This window comes from Notolepis coatsorum (genome assembly GCF_963971535.1).
Source record: "Notolepis coatsorum genome assembly, chromosome: 5".
Classification (NCBI taxonomy): domain Eukaryota; kingdom Metazoa; phylum Chordata; class Actinopteri; order Aulopiformes; family Paralepididae; genus Notolepis; species Notolepis coatsorum.
In genome coordinates this window covers 125,715,477-125,733,357 of record NC_140169.1, presented here as the reverse complement: position 1 = coordinate 125,733,357, position 17,881 = coordinate 125,715,477, and the positions used below count along the sequence as shown (strand labels likewise).

At 45.5% G+C, this 17,881-nt stretch overlaps 1 protein-coding gene across 1 annotated transcript in view; it reads right to left on the bottom strand.

The window, feature by feature from the left end:
- Positions 1–17,881, bottom strand: part of rev3l (REV3 like, DNA directed polymerase zeta catalytic subunit) — a 126,835-nt gene that overhangs the window by 10,200 nt on the left and 98,754 nt on the right. The window contains exons 24-31 of the mRNA XM_084314925.1: positions 16,517–16,625; positions 15,611–15,817; positions 7,142–7,251; positions 6,447–6,561; positions 6,112–6,249; positions 5,629–5,819; positions 4,778–5,024; positions 3,760–3,975 (exon numbers count right to left, since the gene is read on the bottom strand). Coding sequence (XP_084171051.1) covers positions 3,760–3,975; positions 4,778–5,024; positions 5,629–5,819; positions 6,112–6,249; positions 6,447–6,561; positions 7,142–7,251; positions 15,611–15,817; positions 16,517–16,625 — 1,333 coding nt within the window. The remainder of the gene's footprint in view (positions 1–3,759; positions 3,976–4,777; positions 5,025–5,628; positions 5,820–6,111; positions 6,250–6,446; positions 6,562–7,141; positions 7,252–15,610; positions 15,818–16,516; positions 16,626–17,881) is intronic.

Genomic DNA, 17,881 nt, shown 5'->3' with positions numbered 1-17,881 from the left:
CCTAACACAGTAACCACCTGGACATGACATCTAGCCACACTGTCCTAACACAGTAACCACCCGGACATGACATCTAGCCACACTGTCCTAACACAGTAACCACCCGGACATGACATCTAGCCACACTGTCCTAACACAGTAACCACCTGGATATGACATCTAGCCACACTGTCCTAACACAGTAACCACCTGGACATGACATCTAGCCACACTGTCCTAACACAGTAACCACCTGGACATGACATCTAGCCACACTGTCCTAACACAGTAACCACCCGGACATGACATCTAGCCACACTGTCCTAACACAGTAACCACCTGGACATGACATCTAGCCACACTGTCCTAACACAGTAACCACCCGGACATGACATCTAGCCACACTGTCCTAACACAGTAACCACCTGGACATGACATCTAGCCACACTGTCCTAACACAGTAACCACCCGGACATGACATCTAGCCACACTGTCTTAACACAGTAACCACCTGGACATGACATCTAGCCACACTGTCCTAACACAGTAACCACCTGGACATGACATCTAGCCACACTGTCCTAACACAGTAACCACCCGGACATGACATCTAGCCACACTGTCCTAACACAGTAACCATAACCACCCTGACATCTAGCCACACTGTCCTAACACAGTAACCACCCGGACATGACATCTAGCCACACTGTCCTAACACAGTAATCACTTCGACATCCGACAAGTAACCACGCTGTCCTAACAGGATGTCCACCCTGTCCCCGTTCCCCTCTAACCACTAGGGGCTCGGGAGTTAGAGCAGTCGTCTGGTAATCCGGAGGTTCCCGGTTAGATTCCCGCTCCTCTCTGGCAGAGTGTCGAAGTGTCCTTGAGCAAGACACTTAACCCCTAATTGCTCCAGATGAGCAGGTTGGCGCCTTGCATGGTCGCCTCTGCAGTCGGTGTGTGAATGTGTGAGAGAATAGATACAAATGTGAGGAACAAAATTGCTTTGGATAATAAATCACAAAAAAAGAAATGCACCATTTACCATGACATCTAACCACCCTGTCCCCGTTCTCCCCTAACATCTAACCACCCTGTCCCCGTTCTCCCCTAACATCTAACCACCATGTCCCGTTCTCCCCTAACATCTAACCACCCTGTCCCCATTCTCCCCTAACATCTAACCACCCTGTCCCTGTTCTCCCCTAACATCTAACCACCCTGTCCCCATTCTCCCCTAACATCTAACCACCCTGTCCCCGTTCTCCCCTAACATCTAACCACCCTGTCCCCGTTGTCCCCTAACATCTAACCACCCTGTCCCCATTCTCCCCTAACATCTAACCACCCTGTCCCCGTTCTCCCCTAACATCTAACCACCCTGTCACCGTTCTCCCCTAACATCTAACCACCCTGTCCCGTTCTCCCCTAACATCTAACCACCCTGTCCCCGTTCTCCCCTAACATCTAACCACCCTGTCCCCGTTCTCCCCTAACATCTAACCACCCTGTCCCCGTTGTCCCCTAACATCTAACCACCCTGTCCCCGTTCTCCCCTAACATCTAACCACCCTGTCCCGGTTGTCCCCTAACATCTAACCACCCTGTCCCCGTTCTCCCCTAACATCTAACCACCCTGTCCCCGTTCTCCCCTAACATCTAACCACCCTGTCCCCGTTCTCCCCTAACATTTAACCACCCTGTCCCCGTTCTCCCCTAACATCTAACCACCCTGTCCCCGTTCTCCCCTAACATCTAACCACCATGTCCCCGTTCTCCCCTAACATCTAACCACCATGTCCCGTTCTCCCCTAACATCTAACCACCCTGTCCCCGTTCTCCCCTAACATCTAACCACCCTGTCCCCGTTCTCCCCTAACATCTAACCACCCTGTCCCCGTTCTCCCCTAACATCTAACCACCCTGTCCCCATTCTCCCCTAACATCTAACAACCATGTCCCGTTCTCCCCTAACATCTAACAACCATGTCCCGTTCTCCCCTAACATCTAACCACCCTGTCCCCGTTCTCCCCTAACATCTAACAACCATGTCCCGTTCTCCCCTAACATCTAACCACCCTGTCCCCGTTCTCCCCTAACATCTAACCACCCTGTCCCCGTTCTCCCCTAACATCTAACCACCCTGTCCCCGTTCTCCCCTAACATCTAACAACCATGTCCCGTTCTCCCCTAACATCTAACCACCCTGTCCCCGTTCTCCCCTAACATCTAACAACCATGTCCCGTTCTCCCCTAACATCTAACCACCCTGTCCCCGTTCTCCCCTAACATCTAACCACCATGTCCCGTTCTCCCCTAACATCTAACCACCCTGTCCCCGTTCTCCCCTAACATCTAACCACCCTGTCCCCGTTCTCCCCTAACATCTAACCACCCTGTCCCCGTTCTCCCCTAACATCTAACCACCCTGTCCCGGTTGTCCCCTAACATCTAACCACCCTGTCCCCGTTCTCCCCTAACATCTAACCACCCTGTCCCCGTTCTCCCCTAACATCTAACCACCCTGTCCCCGTTCTCCCCTAACATTTAACCACCCTGTCCCCGTTCTCCCCTAACATCTAACCACCCTGTCCCCGTTCTCCCCTAACATCTAACCACCATGTCCCCGTTCTCCCCTAACATCTAACCACCATGTCCCGTTCTCCCCTAACATCTAACCACCCTGTCCCCGTTCTCCCCTAACATCTAACCACCCTGTCCCCGTTCTCCCCTAACATCTAACCACCCTGTCCCCGTTCTCCCCTAACATCTAACCACCCTGTCCCCATTCTCCCCTAACATCTAACAACCATGTCCCGTTCTCCCCTAACATCTAACAACCATGTCCCGTTCTCCCCTAACATCTAACCACCCTGTCCCCGTTCTCCCCTAACATCTAACAACCATGTCCCGTTCTCCCCTAACATCTAACCACCCTGTCCCCGTTCTCCCCTAACATCTAACCACCCTGTCCCCGTTCTCCCCTAACATCTAACCACCCTGTCCCCGTTCTCCCCTAACATCTAACAACCATGTCCCGTTCTCCCCTAACATCTAACCACCCTGTCCCCGTTCTCCCCTAACATCTAACAACCATGTCCCGTTCTCCCCTAACATCTAACCACCCTGTCCCCGTTCTCCCCTAACATCTAACCACCATGTCCCGTTCTCCCCTAACATCTAACCACCCTGTCCCGTTCTCCCCTAACATCTAACCACCCTGTCCCCGTTCTCCCCTAACATCTAACCACCCTGTCCCCGTTCTCCCCTAACATCTAACCACCCTGTCCCCGTTCTCCCCTAACATCTAACCACCCTGTCCCCATTCTCCCCTAACATCTAACAACCATGTCCCGTTCTCCCCTAACATCTAACCACCCTGTCCCCATTCTCCCCTAACATCTAACCACCCTGTCCCCGTTCTCCCCTAACATCTAACCACCCTGTCCCCGTTCTCCCCTAACATCTAACCACCCTGTCCCCGTTCTCCCCTAACATCTAACCACCCTGTCCCCGTTCTCCCCTAACATCTAACCACCCTGTCCCCGTTCTCCCCTAACATCTAACCACCCTGTCCCCATTCTCCCCTAACATCTAACAACCATGTCCCATTCTCCCCTAACATCTAACCACCCTGTCCCCATTCTCCCCTAACATCTAACCACCCTGTCCCCGTTCTCCCCTAACATCTAACCACCCTGTCCCCGTTCTCCCCTAATATCTAACCACCCTGTCCCCGTTCTCCCCTAACATCTAACCCCTCTGACGTCTCTCACCTTTAGCAGCTGGTCTTGCTGGCTCTCCCACAGCCGCATGTCCTGGTACAGTGTGACGGCCACGCGTTGGGGCTCAGCACGGCAGCGCGCACACACCCCCAGCTGGGTCAGCTCGTCGCACACGGGGCAGTGCAGCGTGGTGAAATACTGAGAAATGGTCCCCTTCCTGCCGGCTTCCTCCCCCCCTGCCGCTGTGGAGCAGGACGCCTTCTGGATCTGGACACGGAGACGAAAGACGTGGTTAGGAAACACCGTCTAGGTTCTTCAGTAAAAAAAAAGGGTGAGCTCATCATTAATGTTGCGCTACGTAGCTCAGAAAAAGAACAATGAAATCTATGAGATATTTTCATAACCGCATAAACGGATTGTCCTCAGAAAATTGGGGCCCTGTAACACAGGTTTCCAAATACATGTTTTCTATTTAAAGAAGCATCTTCTACTTGGGCTTAGTTTAGGTTCAAACTGCATCAAAAACATTAAGTCTTGATTGATGGCAAAAGATAGAATAATTAAATTATTTTATATCTACTTTAATATCTTTAACAATAGCTTTAATATCTACATTTAAGATGTTAGACTTACTTCATGCACCAAAGCATCAGTGGAACCTGACAACATGGTTCATGTATTCATCTATATTCTGTCTTCCACTCACTACCACCAGATGGCGTCTGTGTGCCGTTAAAAAAACACCCTCAACTACATTTTCTAACAAAGACCAGGGCAGTGCCACTGCAATTTGATGACTCTTATTAGATTCCACATGTGTAGCCGTGGACAGAGGTCCCTCCCATTTAGTTGTCCCTCTACAACAGTCTAGACGAAGCAAACAAGAGGTTTATCTCAGCCTCACAAGGCTCCTTATTCTCGGCAGAGCCAGTGGGCAAGTGGCCAACGCTTCACTTTCAACCCCATTTTTATTCAGCGAAGACGATCGTAAGACATCGATCAGGGCGGGCCGTTCAATCGATTCCTTCAGGCCGAGCCGAGCCTCCCGTCCCCTCCGTGGTCGCCTCACCCTGGGGAGCTCCTGGTACCAGCTGGACACGTCCACCCCGATCAGCTGGAACATGCGGCCCAGCGGCGGCAGGATCTGCTTGGTGATGTAGTAGGTGGAGTTGAGGCGGAGGCTGGGGTCCTGCAGCACCTCCAGCGGGCGCCGAACCAGCTGGATGAGCGGCATGCCGGGCACCCCGTACACGATCACGTAGGGCACACGCTCGCCCACGCGCGGCTCAAGGCGCCGGTCGTATGACATCATACGCCTGGGTGGTTGGGTGGGGATGAGGGGAGAGATACACAAAGAGGCGTTGTGTGAAAAGAGCTTGGGTCAGAATTGCCTCGACTTCCAATGCATTTTTTATACAACTTTTGTCCAAATGCAGGATGTGATTAAAACACGTTTAATAATTCAGGTTGTACATGCTTTATAAAAAAAGCAAAAGTGTCTCATAATGTGTTAAAAGCAGCACCAAACCTCCACCCCTCCCTGCCGGCTAGATAAATACTGTACCCAATATTGGTTTTGCTCATGAATAATGCTGAATACGTCCCTCTCTAAACCATGTCTCTGAAATCAGATTTTTCCACCCATTAAGGGGCTGGGTTGCTAGGCAACAGTCTCAGGTACAGTAGTACACGCAGGCTGATTCGAATGCAGGCAGACAATGAGCAGTGTGGAAAACCAGTATGTGGATTCCCACTGTACTGCTGTAGCTCGCAGTTCTCTTTCTCCCTCCGTCTCTCCCTGTCCAATACTAAAAGCCTATTTTCAGGAGGTGCTTTTCGTGTTCACTCTGCCATGTGTCCACATGTGAGAGAGAGACACACACACACACACATACACACAGACACACACAGTTACTGTACCTGCTGAGCTCCAGTGCAGGGACGCAGGCGCCCGGTCGGTAAGAGCCGCTCCCTCTGTACTCCTTGGCGAAGGTGAGGTCCAGCATGCTGGCCCTGCCCTCCAGCACCTTCACACACTGGTGCTGCACAAACTGCTTCACCTGACTGATGTCCCGGGTCTCAAACAGCAGCTTGATGGAGCGCTCCAGAATCTACGGATGAATGAACGCGATGAATGAGCGGGACAGATTCGGAATAATCGGGGCTTTGTTCAAACGCATAATAACATGAAGTGACGTCGCTGCTCGTTAACGGCGGTGATAAAAAGCCGCGTCTGAATCTGCAGAGGGAACTCGATGTTCTGCGTCTAGACAGACAGACAGTCGGAGGACCTTTGCCCCCGGCTGAATACACGCGCCTGCCGGTGCCAGCAGTGAGCTGGCGGGAGATCCGGCAACGACGGTGATTGGAGTAGTAGAGTGGGCTGCAAACGCTGCCGGTTACCTTGGAAACAGCAGGACATCCATCTCGGCGCACCGTCTCGATCCCCTTGGCGTCGAACACCGGCTCCTTCTGCTCCAGGCTCTCATACATGTAGCCCACGTACCGCTTCTTAGTCTGCAGCACGCAGGGGAGGTACACCTGGAGCGCACACACACACGCACACACACACACACACACACAGAACAGTAACTAATGAGGAAAATATGTGGATGCAGAGAAAACTGAGGATCAAGAAGAGAGTGCAGGGTTTCGACATAGGCCAATTCACACACGCATATATCAAGATGTGCACAACACGCACATCTACAAGTGCACAAACGTCTAAAATGCTATACCTTCTCAAACTTCAGCTTGATGGGCTTTGGGTTGGTAGCAGTCACTGCCTCTGCGATCTCGTTGCCAATCTTGAAGGCCTGCTCTTTAGTCGCTCCCTTCAGTAATACAAACATACTGTAGAACATCACACACACACACACACACACACACACACACACACACACACACACACACACACACACACACACACACACACACACACACACACACACACACACACACGTAGTTAGAGGAAGCAAACCATCAAAACAAGTCATCAAAACCTCTCAACTTAAGTTGCAGGCTACTGAAATGTTACATTGATCGTCAAGGAGACATCATCACTATTAACGACGAACTGCACACCAAATCGCAGCAGTTTCAACCAACCAAAATAGGTTCCAAAATATGAAGACGGGTGTCGTTGCAACTTGTTGATGCAAGTTAATGAACACGCTTGCACCTACTTTAATAATCTCATCTAACTATGGCTGCATTTTTACAAAGAAAATGTAAATAAAACTATATAAATATATACAAACGTATTAGAGTGAAGCCCAATGTATTTATACTTAATCAAATTGACCTCCTCCCCTCTTTTCTTGATCCTCCAAATCAGAACCGCTTATTTCCGAAAGAAACAGTTTGTGATTGGAGGATCAAGAAAAGAGGGTGGGGTTTGAGATAGGTCATTTATAATCGAGACTCTCCTGACCTGTCGGTATCTCCATACACCACGCGGGCTCCCCACTTCTTGGTGTCGTTCACCATCTTGATGGCCCTCTCCAGCGTCTCCCTGGCCTTGTGGACTATACTGTCTCCAACCTGAGGACACCCGGGGGAAAGGACAATGGTGAGGACAAAAGCTTCCACTGGCAGTGTTGTAGTCGAGTCACTAAATCTCGAGACCGAGTCGGGTCTCGAGTCCCCAGTGTTAAGAGACTGAGTCCAAGTCTGAGTCACCAAAGAAGAGCCCGAGTCGAGTCCCCATTACCCTAGTCCAAGTCCAAGTCATCAAGGTTGAGTTCACTCCACTCTGGCAGTCAAAGAGCTGACATACAAATAAAAAAAGGTCTACATTAAACATACGATCTAGCAATGCTCTTGCTGGAATTTGATGTAAAATCTGTGTAAGCAAAGCACACGATTCGGGGGGTCTCTTTAGGCATATATTTTTTTTTAAACTTTGACCAGTCAGCTGGTTCTTTTTAGCGTTTATCGCTTTTTCGTCGCATTCATACTTGGTCAAGTTCGACCGACAGAAGCAGGCTGAAAGGGTTCAGATGGGGGGAAAGACACTCTGGGAAAGGCACGGCTGCCGTCCGGGATTCGAACGCGCTCAGCCCCAGATCCGCGCGAGCGCGGTTGTCCACGGCGCTGAAATAGCACTCGCGGTACGTGGTGAGCTACTGGAGCTCCCCTCTTTAGGCATCTTAAGTACTGAACATGAGGGTATCGACGTGAATCTGCATGTAGGTGGAACACACGTGTCTGCCCTTGCACGAAAATTAAATAATGTTACGGTATTAACTCATTGGACGCCAGAGGTCGCTGTGGGCGTATGGCCGTGTGTGCCAGCACTTTGTTCAATGGGGATAACTGCCGGTGTTTGCAGTGCTAAAACTATATTAAATATTATAGCTATGGATCTAATAACATTGTCATTGAGTTTCTTCTGGTCAAGATGCAAAAAACTAAAAAAAATGTCATCCATACATTTCCGTTTTATACCGCTGTGAATATGAGTATAGTTTTAGAGTGATTCTGTGTAATCCCAGGAAACGCCGCCAAACAGCGTTTTACTGCATTTCATTATAAATCGTGCCATTCCTCGCCTGGATCAATAATCAATCTGAAATCAACGCTAGATTATCGGTATTATGTTTCATCATGCATGCATGAAAGGGTGGGGGGAGGTTGTTTTTCTATGCTTCGCCAACGGAATACGCTACACAGTACATTACAGACACACGCTCCGATCGCGGGAAAGTATTATCCAATATCTGATCGCCATTCCAAATACTGATCGCGATCGTGTTTCCAACGTAATCCAGCATTGAACAGGGGGGGGGGGGTGACCCTCGTCGATGCATCAGTAATAACAGCTTGTCTTGCCGGAATTTTTAGACCCCACCGCACGCCGCAGCTCGGTCCAAACAAGCCACAGTTTCAAATGGAGTGCAATAGAGGCCGCAAGGCGTTAGGCGGCGGTATTGGACGTTTGCGATCTCAGACCCATTCCCAATGATAACATCAGGCTGGATGTAGGGCTGGCCGATATGGCCTCTAAATGATATCGCAATGGCGATCAGGTGGTGTAGCAGAGATTGCGCTCGTCACCAATGCAAGAGGCTGCGGTCTCGACTCCCGGAGTCATTGCTTGGGGCTTTGGCTGATCGCTATACTAACCCGTTTGGCTGGGTTAGGGGGAGGGCAAGTCATGGGTGGGAATCTGGCGTTGTGGACAGCGACGCCTACAGGTCAGGTCTGGGCGCTTGCTCAGCGGAGGCAGGACTTGATGAAGGCAGCGTGACCTCCCACACCAGGGTTCGAAATTAACGGGGGCTTGGGGCAAAGATGCCCTCGAAAATTTACCAAATGCCTTCGAAAATCAGTTAAGGGGGGCAAGAAAAGCCCCAGACAGTTTACTAATTATATATATATAATTATATATATGCTCTACAGTGCGAGCATTTCCCTCGTATTTGCCCCTAATAATATGTGTGTGTGCGAACCGGAAAAATTATTTACTCGCAGTGTGCGAGACGAGTGAATATTACAAAATAGCTCCGCTGTTAATAGTTCAGAAACTGGACGGAAATTCAGTTTTTGGGTGAAACGTTTGTTGCAAGGAGGGAGGGAGGCGGGGACCGCTGCGTGTTACAGGTACTTGAGAGGTGCGAACGCAGACAGACAGAGCTCTGCTTTCATCAAGCATGCATAGTGTAACATTAAGTTACACTGCTATCTTAACGTTAGCAAGCTAAGCATCTGCATAGCGCGACCTCTGTAACGTTAAGTAACTTGTGTTCCGCGGGGAAAAAACGTTCCATTTGTAACACAACTTCAAAGAATAACATCCAAATCCGATCCCGATGCGCATTTCCTTCATTCCACAGCGCTGAGCGCGCAACGTATTTCATACTCTGGCCAGAGCCTATACTCACAAACGTTCCAGTGCTGTCTTCGGGATAATTTTAATCGAAACGTCCATTCAAAACTTGTATTATGAAATAATTCTGGGATGTCTGACTATTTCCCTATGCATTGGTGCGAGTTCAGCTGACAGTCCATAAAGTCCATGACATAAGTTCATGAGATGCTCTGTTCTTTTGTTGTGTTTGAGGTGGATGTTGTTGAGTGTGTGGGGTTTTTCATGTATCAATTTGAAACAAGCCTCTTGACTGTTGGAATTAGGGATGTTAAAAATAGCTAATAATATTATTCAATATTAGACATTCATTGATCCAGAGGCAACCGGCTATTTGTAGATATATCAAGACAACAACACAACTTGCCCTCAGGGACAATCATATTTAATCTATTTAGATAGAGTATGTATTATTTACAGATAATTGAAGGTACCTCAAAACATGAAACCAAGCCATGTCACACATTGTGTGTGTGTGTGTGCGCGCGCGCGCGCGTGTGTTACTTGAACAATTTTCACTGTGCTCCTAAATTTCTTTGTGTGCTCCTAAATTTGTATTTAGATTTTATTTATTAACATTTTATTTAGGAGCACATGTGCTCCTTGGGAAAAAGGTTAGCGTAGAGCCCTATATATGGAGACATTAACATTACGTTATCAAACATAGGGACGAAGACTGTAAAAAAAAGTTTCAACAATGTTTTATAATCTTTGTTAATTTATCATAAAAAATCTGTGCCCCCGAAATACAAAAAAAGCCCCCTGAAAATCAATTAAGGGGGGCAAAAAAAGCCTTTGAATTTTTTTTTAAATTTCTAACCCTGTCCCACGCGTTACACTACACCAATGAGAGTCCTCGCTGCCAGGTGAAAAAAGAGTCACTGGCTGTCGCCGCACGTGTCGGAGGAAGCGTGTGGATGACTTCAGCGTTCCCTTGTACCGACCAGTAGGAGAACATGCGCACAACAACCAGGTAGGGGAGGGGGGGAATTGGCACAACGACTAAATTGGGACGGGGAGAAAACAGAAAAATATATATTAAAAAAAGATATTGCGATATTTTTTTGCCATATCACGATACACAATATATATCGCGATATTTTGACATTCTCTAAAGCACTTAAAAATGCTTGATTTAACCCTTTGATGCATACAGTCACGCCAATATGATGATTATAATAAGTCCCTGCAACATATGTTTGCATTATTAAACCATGAAGATGCTTTAAAAATGAATTAAATGAAAATGTACTAAGAGTAGTCTACTGACACACTAATAAAAAAAAAAAATACAATTTATTTTAGGGTGCCTAAGACTTTTGCACAGTACTGTGTTTTATATCCACTTTAGCCAAACACACACACATTATATATATATATATACACACTACTGTGAGAAAATAATAATCACACACAAAGGGATAATGGCTTATAGCAGACTTAATGATTTTAGAATATTTCAGATAATGAAATTAAATGTTTATATCATCAACTATCCAGTTAGTATTTATACTGTAACGTTTGGCTACTTTAAATCATTGAATGTAAGAGAGAGAGAGAAAGAGAGAGAGCGAGAACGCGCGAGAGCCAGCCCCCCCCCCCCCCCCCCCCTCGGGTTTTGTTCTAGGTTTGCGTTTTGAGCGTCTAAGCTACCGTAGGTGATGATGTCACACTCGAATGTCAACACAGGAAGAGTTTAACACACAGAGATGGGAACTGGATGCCCAATATAAAGAAACGAATAACCAATAAATATGAAGTTATGTCGTGGAGTCCGCTTTGAGCGTTTCCAGGGTTAGCAGCTAACGCTAGTTATCTTAGCCTAGTGATGGGATAAGTTAGCAGCTAACGTTAGCCCATTGCTCGCGTCAATTAAATTGCATGTCATTAACACATTGGACACCAACAACGTGATAATTCGTTATTGCCCGCCATGCGTTGAACGCCAACAACGAATAAACACGTTGTTGGGATCAATATAAAATAATTCATAATTCATCCAGCCTCCCTGCGGGACTGCAGCTGCACCCTGTCTGATATTGCAACGCCTCAATACCGCCGCCTGGTGGATGATCGGGCGAGTTACACTCCACGCCAAACCGGAAGTGGCGCTGGTGCACCGAGGAAATCCCTCAGGCAGTAATATCTTGTTACGTGGATCCAGACAAACACTCGAGTGCATCGGATCACTTTCGCAATAATCTACCATTTGTTTCAACTGTAGCGGGTACCAGGCTTGTATTAGGAGGAGGCCTGTATAAGAGGGAGGCCTATATTTCAAATTTTCAAACGGATCATAATGAATAAATCAACATTTTGTGTCAGTTTGAACCCAGTAAAATGTACTGGGTTCATTTATTGAAACCAAGTACTGTATGAAATAGTAAACAGTGCAATTACAGGTGGTCACTGGTCATTTCAACGTTTTCAAAGTGAAATCAAGTAACTAGCTAAGTATGCAGCTCAGTATATTAGTAACCCGGCTTGTATTAGGAGGCCGGCTTATAATTGCTTAGCTCAAGAGCGCACCCGGCCATTAATAGAGACCCGGCTTGTATTTGAGACCCGGTTACTATTAGAGGAATTACGGTATATGATTTTGGCGTTTATTGCGTCATACAAACGGGAAATGGATCTAGCAGATCGACGTCAAATTATTGGAATATTTTTCCTCCAGTCTCATCGGCGAACGGTAAGAGGAATATAACGTTATTTTCAGCCCGATTGTTTATTCATTTCACGGCAATCCATCTGCTCAACATATCAACCTATACTAAATAAAGCCGTTACCGATGATCAAGGAATTATAAACGACTCCCCCCCCCCCCCCTTTCCTTCACGCATGATGAAGCATAATGTATGCCGATGATATACATTTGAATTTTTTAATATAGCGTGTATAGGAAAGAAACACCAATCGATAATCTATCATATGCTTCAGGGCCTATAACTCGCGTTTTTGGAATTACAGCAGAAAACCTTAAAAACATACTTATATTCTCGACGGTATTAACACAACAATGTATGAATGAAAAAATATAACGTTCCCACATCCGGAACGATAGATACCCGATGTTGAATGGGCCATAGTAATGTCGATATAGCTATAATATTAAAAAAGTTATAGCCCTGCAAAGAAGGTAAACATCTCCATAGGCTTACAGCGGTGGCAGACTGGACCCAATGATGGGTACAATGCACGGCGCCCAATGTGTTAAAGGTCCGCGCTAGTCTGTGTCTAATGAAATTACAATTGCATGTCATTTAAGGTCCGCGCTGGTCTGTGTCTATAATGAAATGAGGACAGCTGTGCGCTAAAGCAAGTCTCATCTCAGCCGCGACGTGACAACATATACTCGATGTTCACGATATAGTAGTTTACTACATCTCATGTAGAACAAGCCGCGATACATCGAGTATACTCGATATATCGCCCAGCCCTAGCTGGATGGATGAATTATGAAGGGAAATATCGAATAAAAGAAATAACGAGCAATACCCGAGAAATCTCAGGTCTGGCACGCAGCGCATAGCGAGTTAACCCGACTCATCTCGGGTTTGGCCCCGAATGAGTTAATATAGCCATCAATATCTTATGCCAAATGATTAGGGCCTATAATATATTTTTTTTAATGTTATGAATAACTTTATCAATTAACAAGTCTGAGTCCTCGTCTGCACCTTCCGAATCCGAATGCAGTCAATGCTCGAGTCCAAGTCCGAGTCATCAGTGCTCAAGTCCAAGTCAAGTCAGAGTCCTGGACTTGAGTACTACAACACTGTCCACTGGATTAACACGCTGTTCATGTGAATAGTGTGCAGGGCTGTGTGTAGGGCTAAAAAAAAAAAAATTCGACTGTTGATTTAGAATTCGAATGTCAACATTATGAACGAAGCTTCAAAGCTTCAAACTATTCGGTACAGCCCTAATAGTGTGCACTCCGTCTGATCCGTCGTCTCACTCTCAACACATTCACAATGAGGACTTCAGCTCAACGTCTGTTGTGCAAAAAGTGTTAAAACTCACTATACCCGATGACTAGTGATGTCATCATAAGGTATAAGGTCTGGAGCTGCTCCATAGACAATGAATTGGGAAAGGTGATATAGGTGACAGAGCACTCTGGAATGTTCTGTGTAACCAGATACATGTTCCACTATGTTATATCACTCTATGGTTTACCCATATATCAATTACAGTAATTTAGTTTGGGGTAGTAATCATCAGACCAAACTTGAGCCCATATACCGTCTGCAGAAACTAGCTCTAGAAATAATCAGCTGTGTACATCAACGTCATTCTTCTCAGCCTCTATTCCATAAATTAGATATCCTCAGTGTTTATCAAGTGAATAATCTCCAGATTGGATTATTTGTGTATAGTTCTTTAAAAAGAGCCCTTTCCCCCTTTCTTTCATGACATGTTTGCCCACAATTACCAATTTCATAATTACTCCACAAATAGCTCCTGTTTTCTTAGACCACCCCATTCCCGCACATCATAATCTCAGTTTTGTATACTCTACAGATGGTCAAAGTTGTGGAACTCTTTGCCTCCACATATTTTGGATTTTTCTTTTCTGAAGTTTAAAAGAGCACTGAAATCACCTCTCCTAGCTCACCAATATTTTCCATATGGGCTCCCTTTACGAACTGTGTTCTGATGGCTTTCTTTTCATAGAGCTTATATTGTCATTATTTGTTTCTTTACTTTATTTTCTCTAAACATGAAGCCGTATGGCATAAGTGCCTACTTCAGTGTCTATCTGTAGATCTGCTTGTATGTATTATGAATGAATGTTCCTTGTGTTTTTATTTTTATTGTAATTTTATATGTCATTTTCTATTTATTAATTTATATGTAATCAGAGTATAATTTTGCTTCTTGGAGAATGCCACATACAAGCCCATAGACTAGAGGGTTTTTAGACAATTCTCCTTCACATCTCTTTGTGGATTATATTGTATTATATGTAATTGTTTTTATATGTGTAAATAAAAAATAAATAAAAAGAAAAGTTCTGTTTCAGAGCGGAAAACACTACTAGACAAAGCTCACAAAACCTCAAACATTCTTCATTTGGGGCGGGGCTTCCCTTTAACCTATGAAATATAGTTATACAGCACATGTCCAGAGATGATGTAGTGGTTAAGACCTAGGGATGGGCGATATGGCCTCTAAATGATATCACAATAATTTTTGGCTCTATCACAATACACGATATATATTGCGATATTTTGACATTTCCTCTAAAGCACTTAAAAAAAAATTATTTAACCCTTTGATAGATACAGTCACGCCAATATGATGATTATAATAGTCCCTGCAACATATGTCTGCATTAAACCATGAAGATGCTTTAAATAAATATGCGTGTATGTGCGTGTTCGTGACGTAAATTGGGCGAGTGTGTGTCTGTGAGGGAGAGAGGAAAGCGCTGCACTAAAGTAAGTCTCATCTCAGCCGTGGTGGCTTAGAAGCTGACGTGAGGGTTTGTGCAAAACATCACGATATCCACGATACGTTTAAAAAGTGTATCGTTAATACCCGATATTTATTTAATATAGTTATATCGCCCACCGCTATTAAGACCCCTACTGGCCTGGGATGGAATCCTGCCTGAGCCTCCTCTCCCACATCTCCCCTACTCCGTCTCCTGCTCTACCCTCCTACTTTTCAAAATAAAGACTGCCCACTCTCCTTTAACCCATTTAGACCTAAAACACCTGCATATACACACAAATGTGTTTCCCGGTTTCAATGGTGTTAACCCTTTCACTGCCGCTCTACCAAAACGGTTAACCCTTTCACTGCGACAATACACAGAAGGTTAACCCTTTCACTGCCACACGACAGCCGGTTAACCCTTTCACTGCTGCACGACAGAAGGTTAACCCTTGTGTGATAGTAAACGGTTAACCTTCTGTCGTGTGGCAGTGAAAGGGTTAAAACACCAACAAAAAGGAATACGCTGTACACCTATGCGAGGACATGGTGACGGTGTCACAGGCCTCCCCCAGCAGCCCTCTCACCTCCACGCTGGGCATGCGTCCCGAGTAGCTGGCGGCGGCGTAGCCGAAGGTGACGTTGGCGATGAGCTTGAGGCCAAGCTGCCTGGCGTGCAGCAGCCTCGACAGGGCCTTGTCCTGCTTGTAGGTCTTCATCGACTGCTTCACCATGATCCGCGTGTTCAGGATCTCCTCCAGCATGCTGGGCAGAACCCCCTGGCGCACCGTGGACTGAGCAGCGGAGAAATTTAATTAGTCCCGATTAGGACGACTCAAGAGACTCCATTCAAATCGTATTATTTGTGGGAAAACATGATGGCTTTCAAGGGCACATTTTGTTGTCGTTTTTTTTTACCTTTAATTAACCAGGGTAGGTTATCGGAACACGGATGCTCTTTTTGAGCAACGCCCTGCTTCACACTCACACAGCTCCACTCATTCACACCTGTCCAGTACAACCACAGCCTGACACCGTTGGCCACTGAGCAGCTCCACTGGAGTGGTTGGGGGTTAAAGGAACACGCCAACATTTTGGGAAATTAACTTAGTCTTCTCCAGAGAGAGACAAGAAGATAGATACCAGTTTCCTCTCTGTGTGTTCAGTAGAAAGCTATCTCGCTGCACATTAGCCTAGCTTAGCACAATGAATGGAAGCGGACATGACTTTCGGGAGAGGCGTTAGTTGGACAATGCCTAGGCTAACCGGCTATGTCCGCTTCCATTCATTGTGCTAAGCTAGGCTAACATGCAGCCAGATAGCTTTCTACTGAAAGCACAGAGAGGAAACTGGTATCCATCTTCTTGTCTCTCTCTGGAGAAGACGGTAAGCTAATTTCCCCAAATGTTGGTGTGTTCCTTTAAGTGCCGCTGCTCTGACCTTCAGGCCACCGCTGCCCCACGACTACTTGTTAAACGCTCGTTTGAAGTCACCTTGACAAACGCGACGCCGTTGGGCGAGACGGTGATGTCATTGCGGAGCTGGTAGAGGAGCTCCGGGGGGACCCTCAACGAGGTGCAGCCGAACTTAAACTCATCAGGCCTGAAACACACACACACAAGCAGAACGGTTGGACGGAGATTTGACACAGAACATCATCATCTTCTAGGGCTGGGCGATTAATTCGAATTAATGATTTAGGACGATTTTGACTATTTAAAATCGATTTTCAAATAAAATATTATAATTATTATATATATTTTTTTAAGAGTCACCTTTTATTTTACAAAAAGTGATGTTTGGTGAAAGTTCGATTTGCACTTTATTAATCCCAATAGGGAAATTCATTCTTGTTTGATGATCAAGAGGCACCTTTTATTTGTTTTAAGTGAAGTATGGTGAAAAAGCTAGTTATTGCACTATTAATCCCAATAGGGACATTCATCTTTGTTTGATCAAGAGTAACCTTTTATATTATATATAATTTTTTTTAAGTGAAGATTGGTGAAAGTTAGGTTTGCACTTCAATCCCAATAGGGACATTCATCTTGTTTTTGTGTCAAATAAAAACAAAGTTTTTTTTTTAAATTTTAGCTCTCAAGAGAAAAAAAATCTATTAAAATCGTAAATCGGATTTAAAAAAAAATTATCTGGGATTTTATTTTTAGGCCATATCGCCCAGCCCTATCATCTTCTATTCATATTATGCTTCAAGCCGACGAGGTTGGGCTCTTCTGTCGTTCCACTTTCTATAAGAAGGCAACACTGTTATCCAGAAGGGTATTATAATTATATTTATTAGCATTTGAAGCCAGGACATTTGGAAAAGATAGTTTATGCAAATGATGTTTGAGTGGCTGAGTAGGAGGAGCTTAGCTGCAACATTTGCTTCAGGCTCTCATAGGAAATAAATGCGATGTTGGGGTTGAATGCATCATCAATAGTAGCAGGAGAGCAACGAAACAGCCGTAGAGATAATCTAATTATGAGTCTATACTTATGTTACAATAAAAAAGACAAAAAAAAACACAAAAGGTAAACATTTTCATCCTTTTCACTCTTTCAGCCAAATGCTGAATGCGTTGTTAATTGCTATTTTTCTGCAGAATATTCGGTGCATCCCTACAATTAAGTAAAAACAAAATCATATATTAATGTTTTCGAGTAGTATTCGAATAGTTCCCAGTGACTATGGAATAATTTTGTGAGTTTTTCCCATCCCTAATAGTTAGTATCTTACCATGAAGTTCAGCAAGAAATAAAACGGCAACCTCAAAAAAATGCACAGGGCAAATAAAGTGAACACAAGATACATTTTTAGTGATGTGTTTCATGCACACGTCTGTGTTTGAATGTAT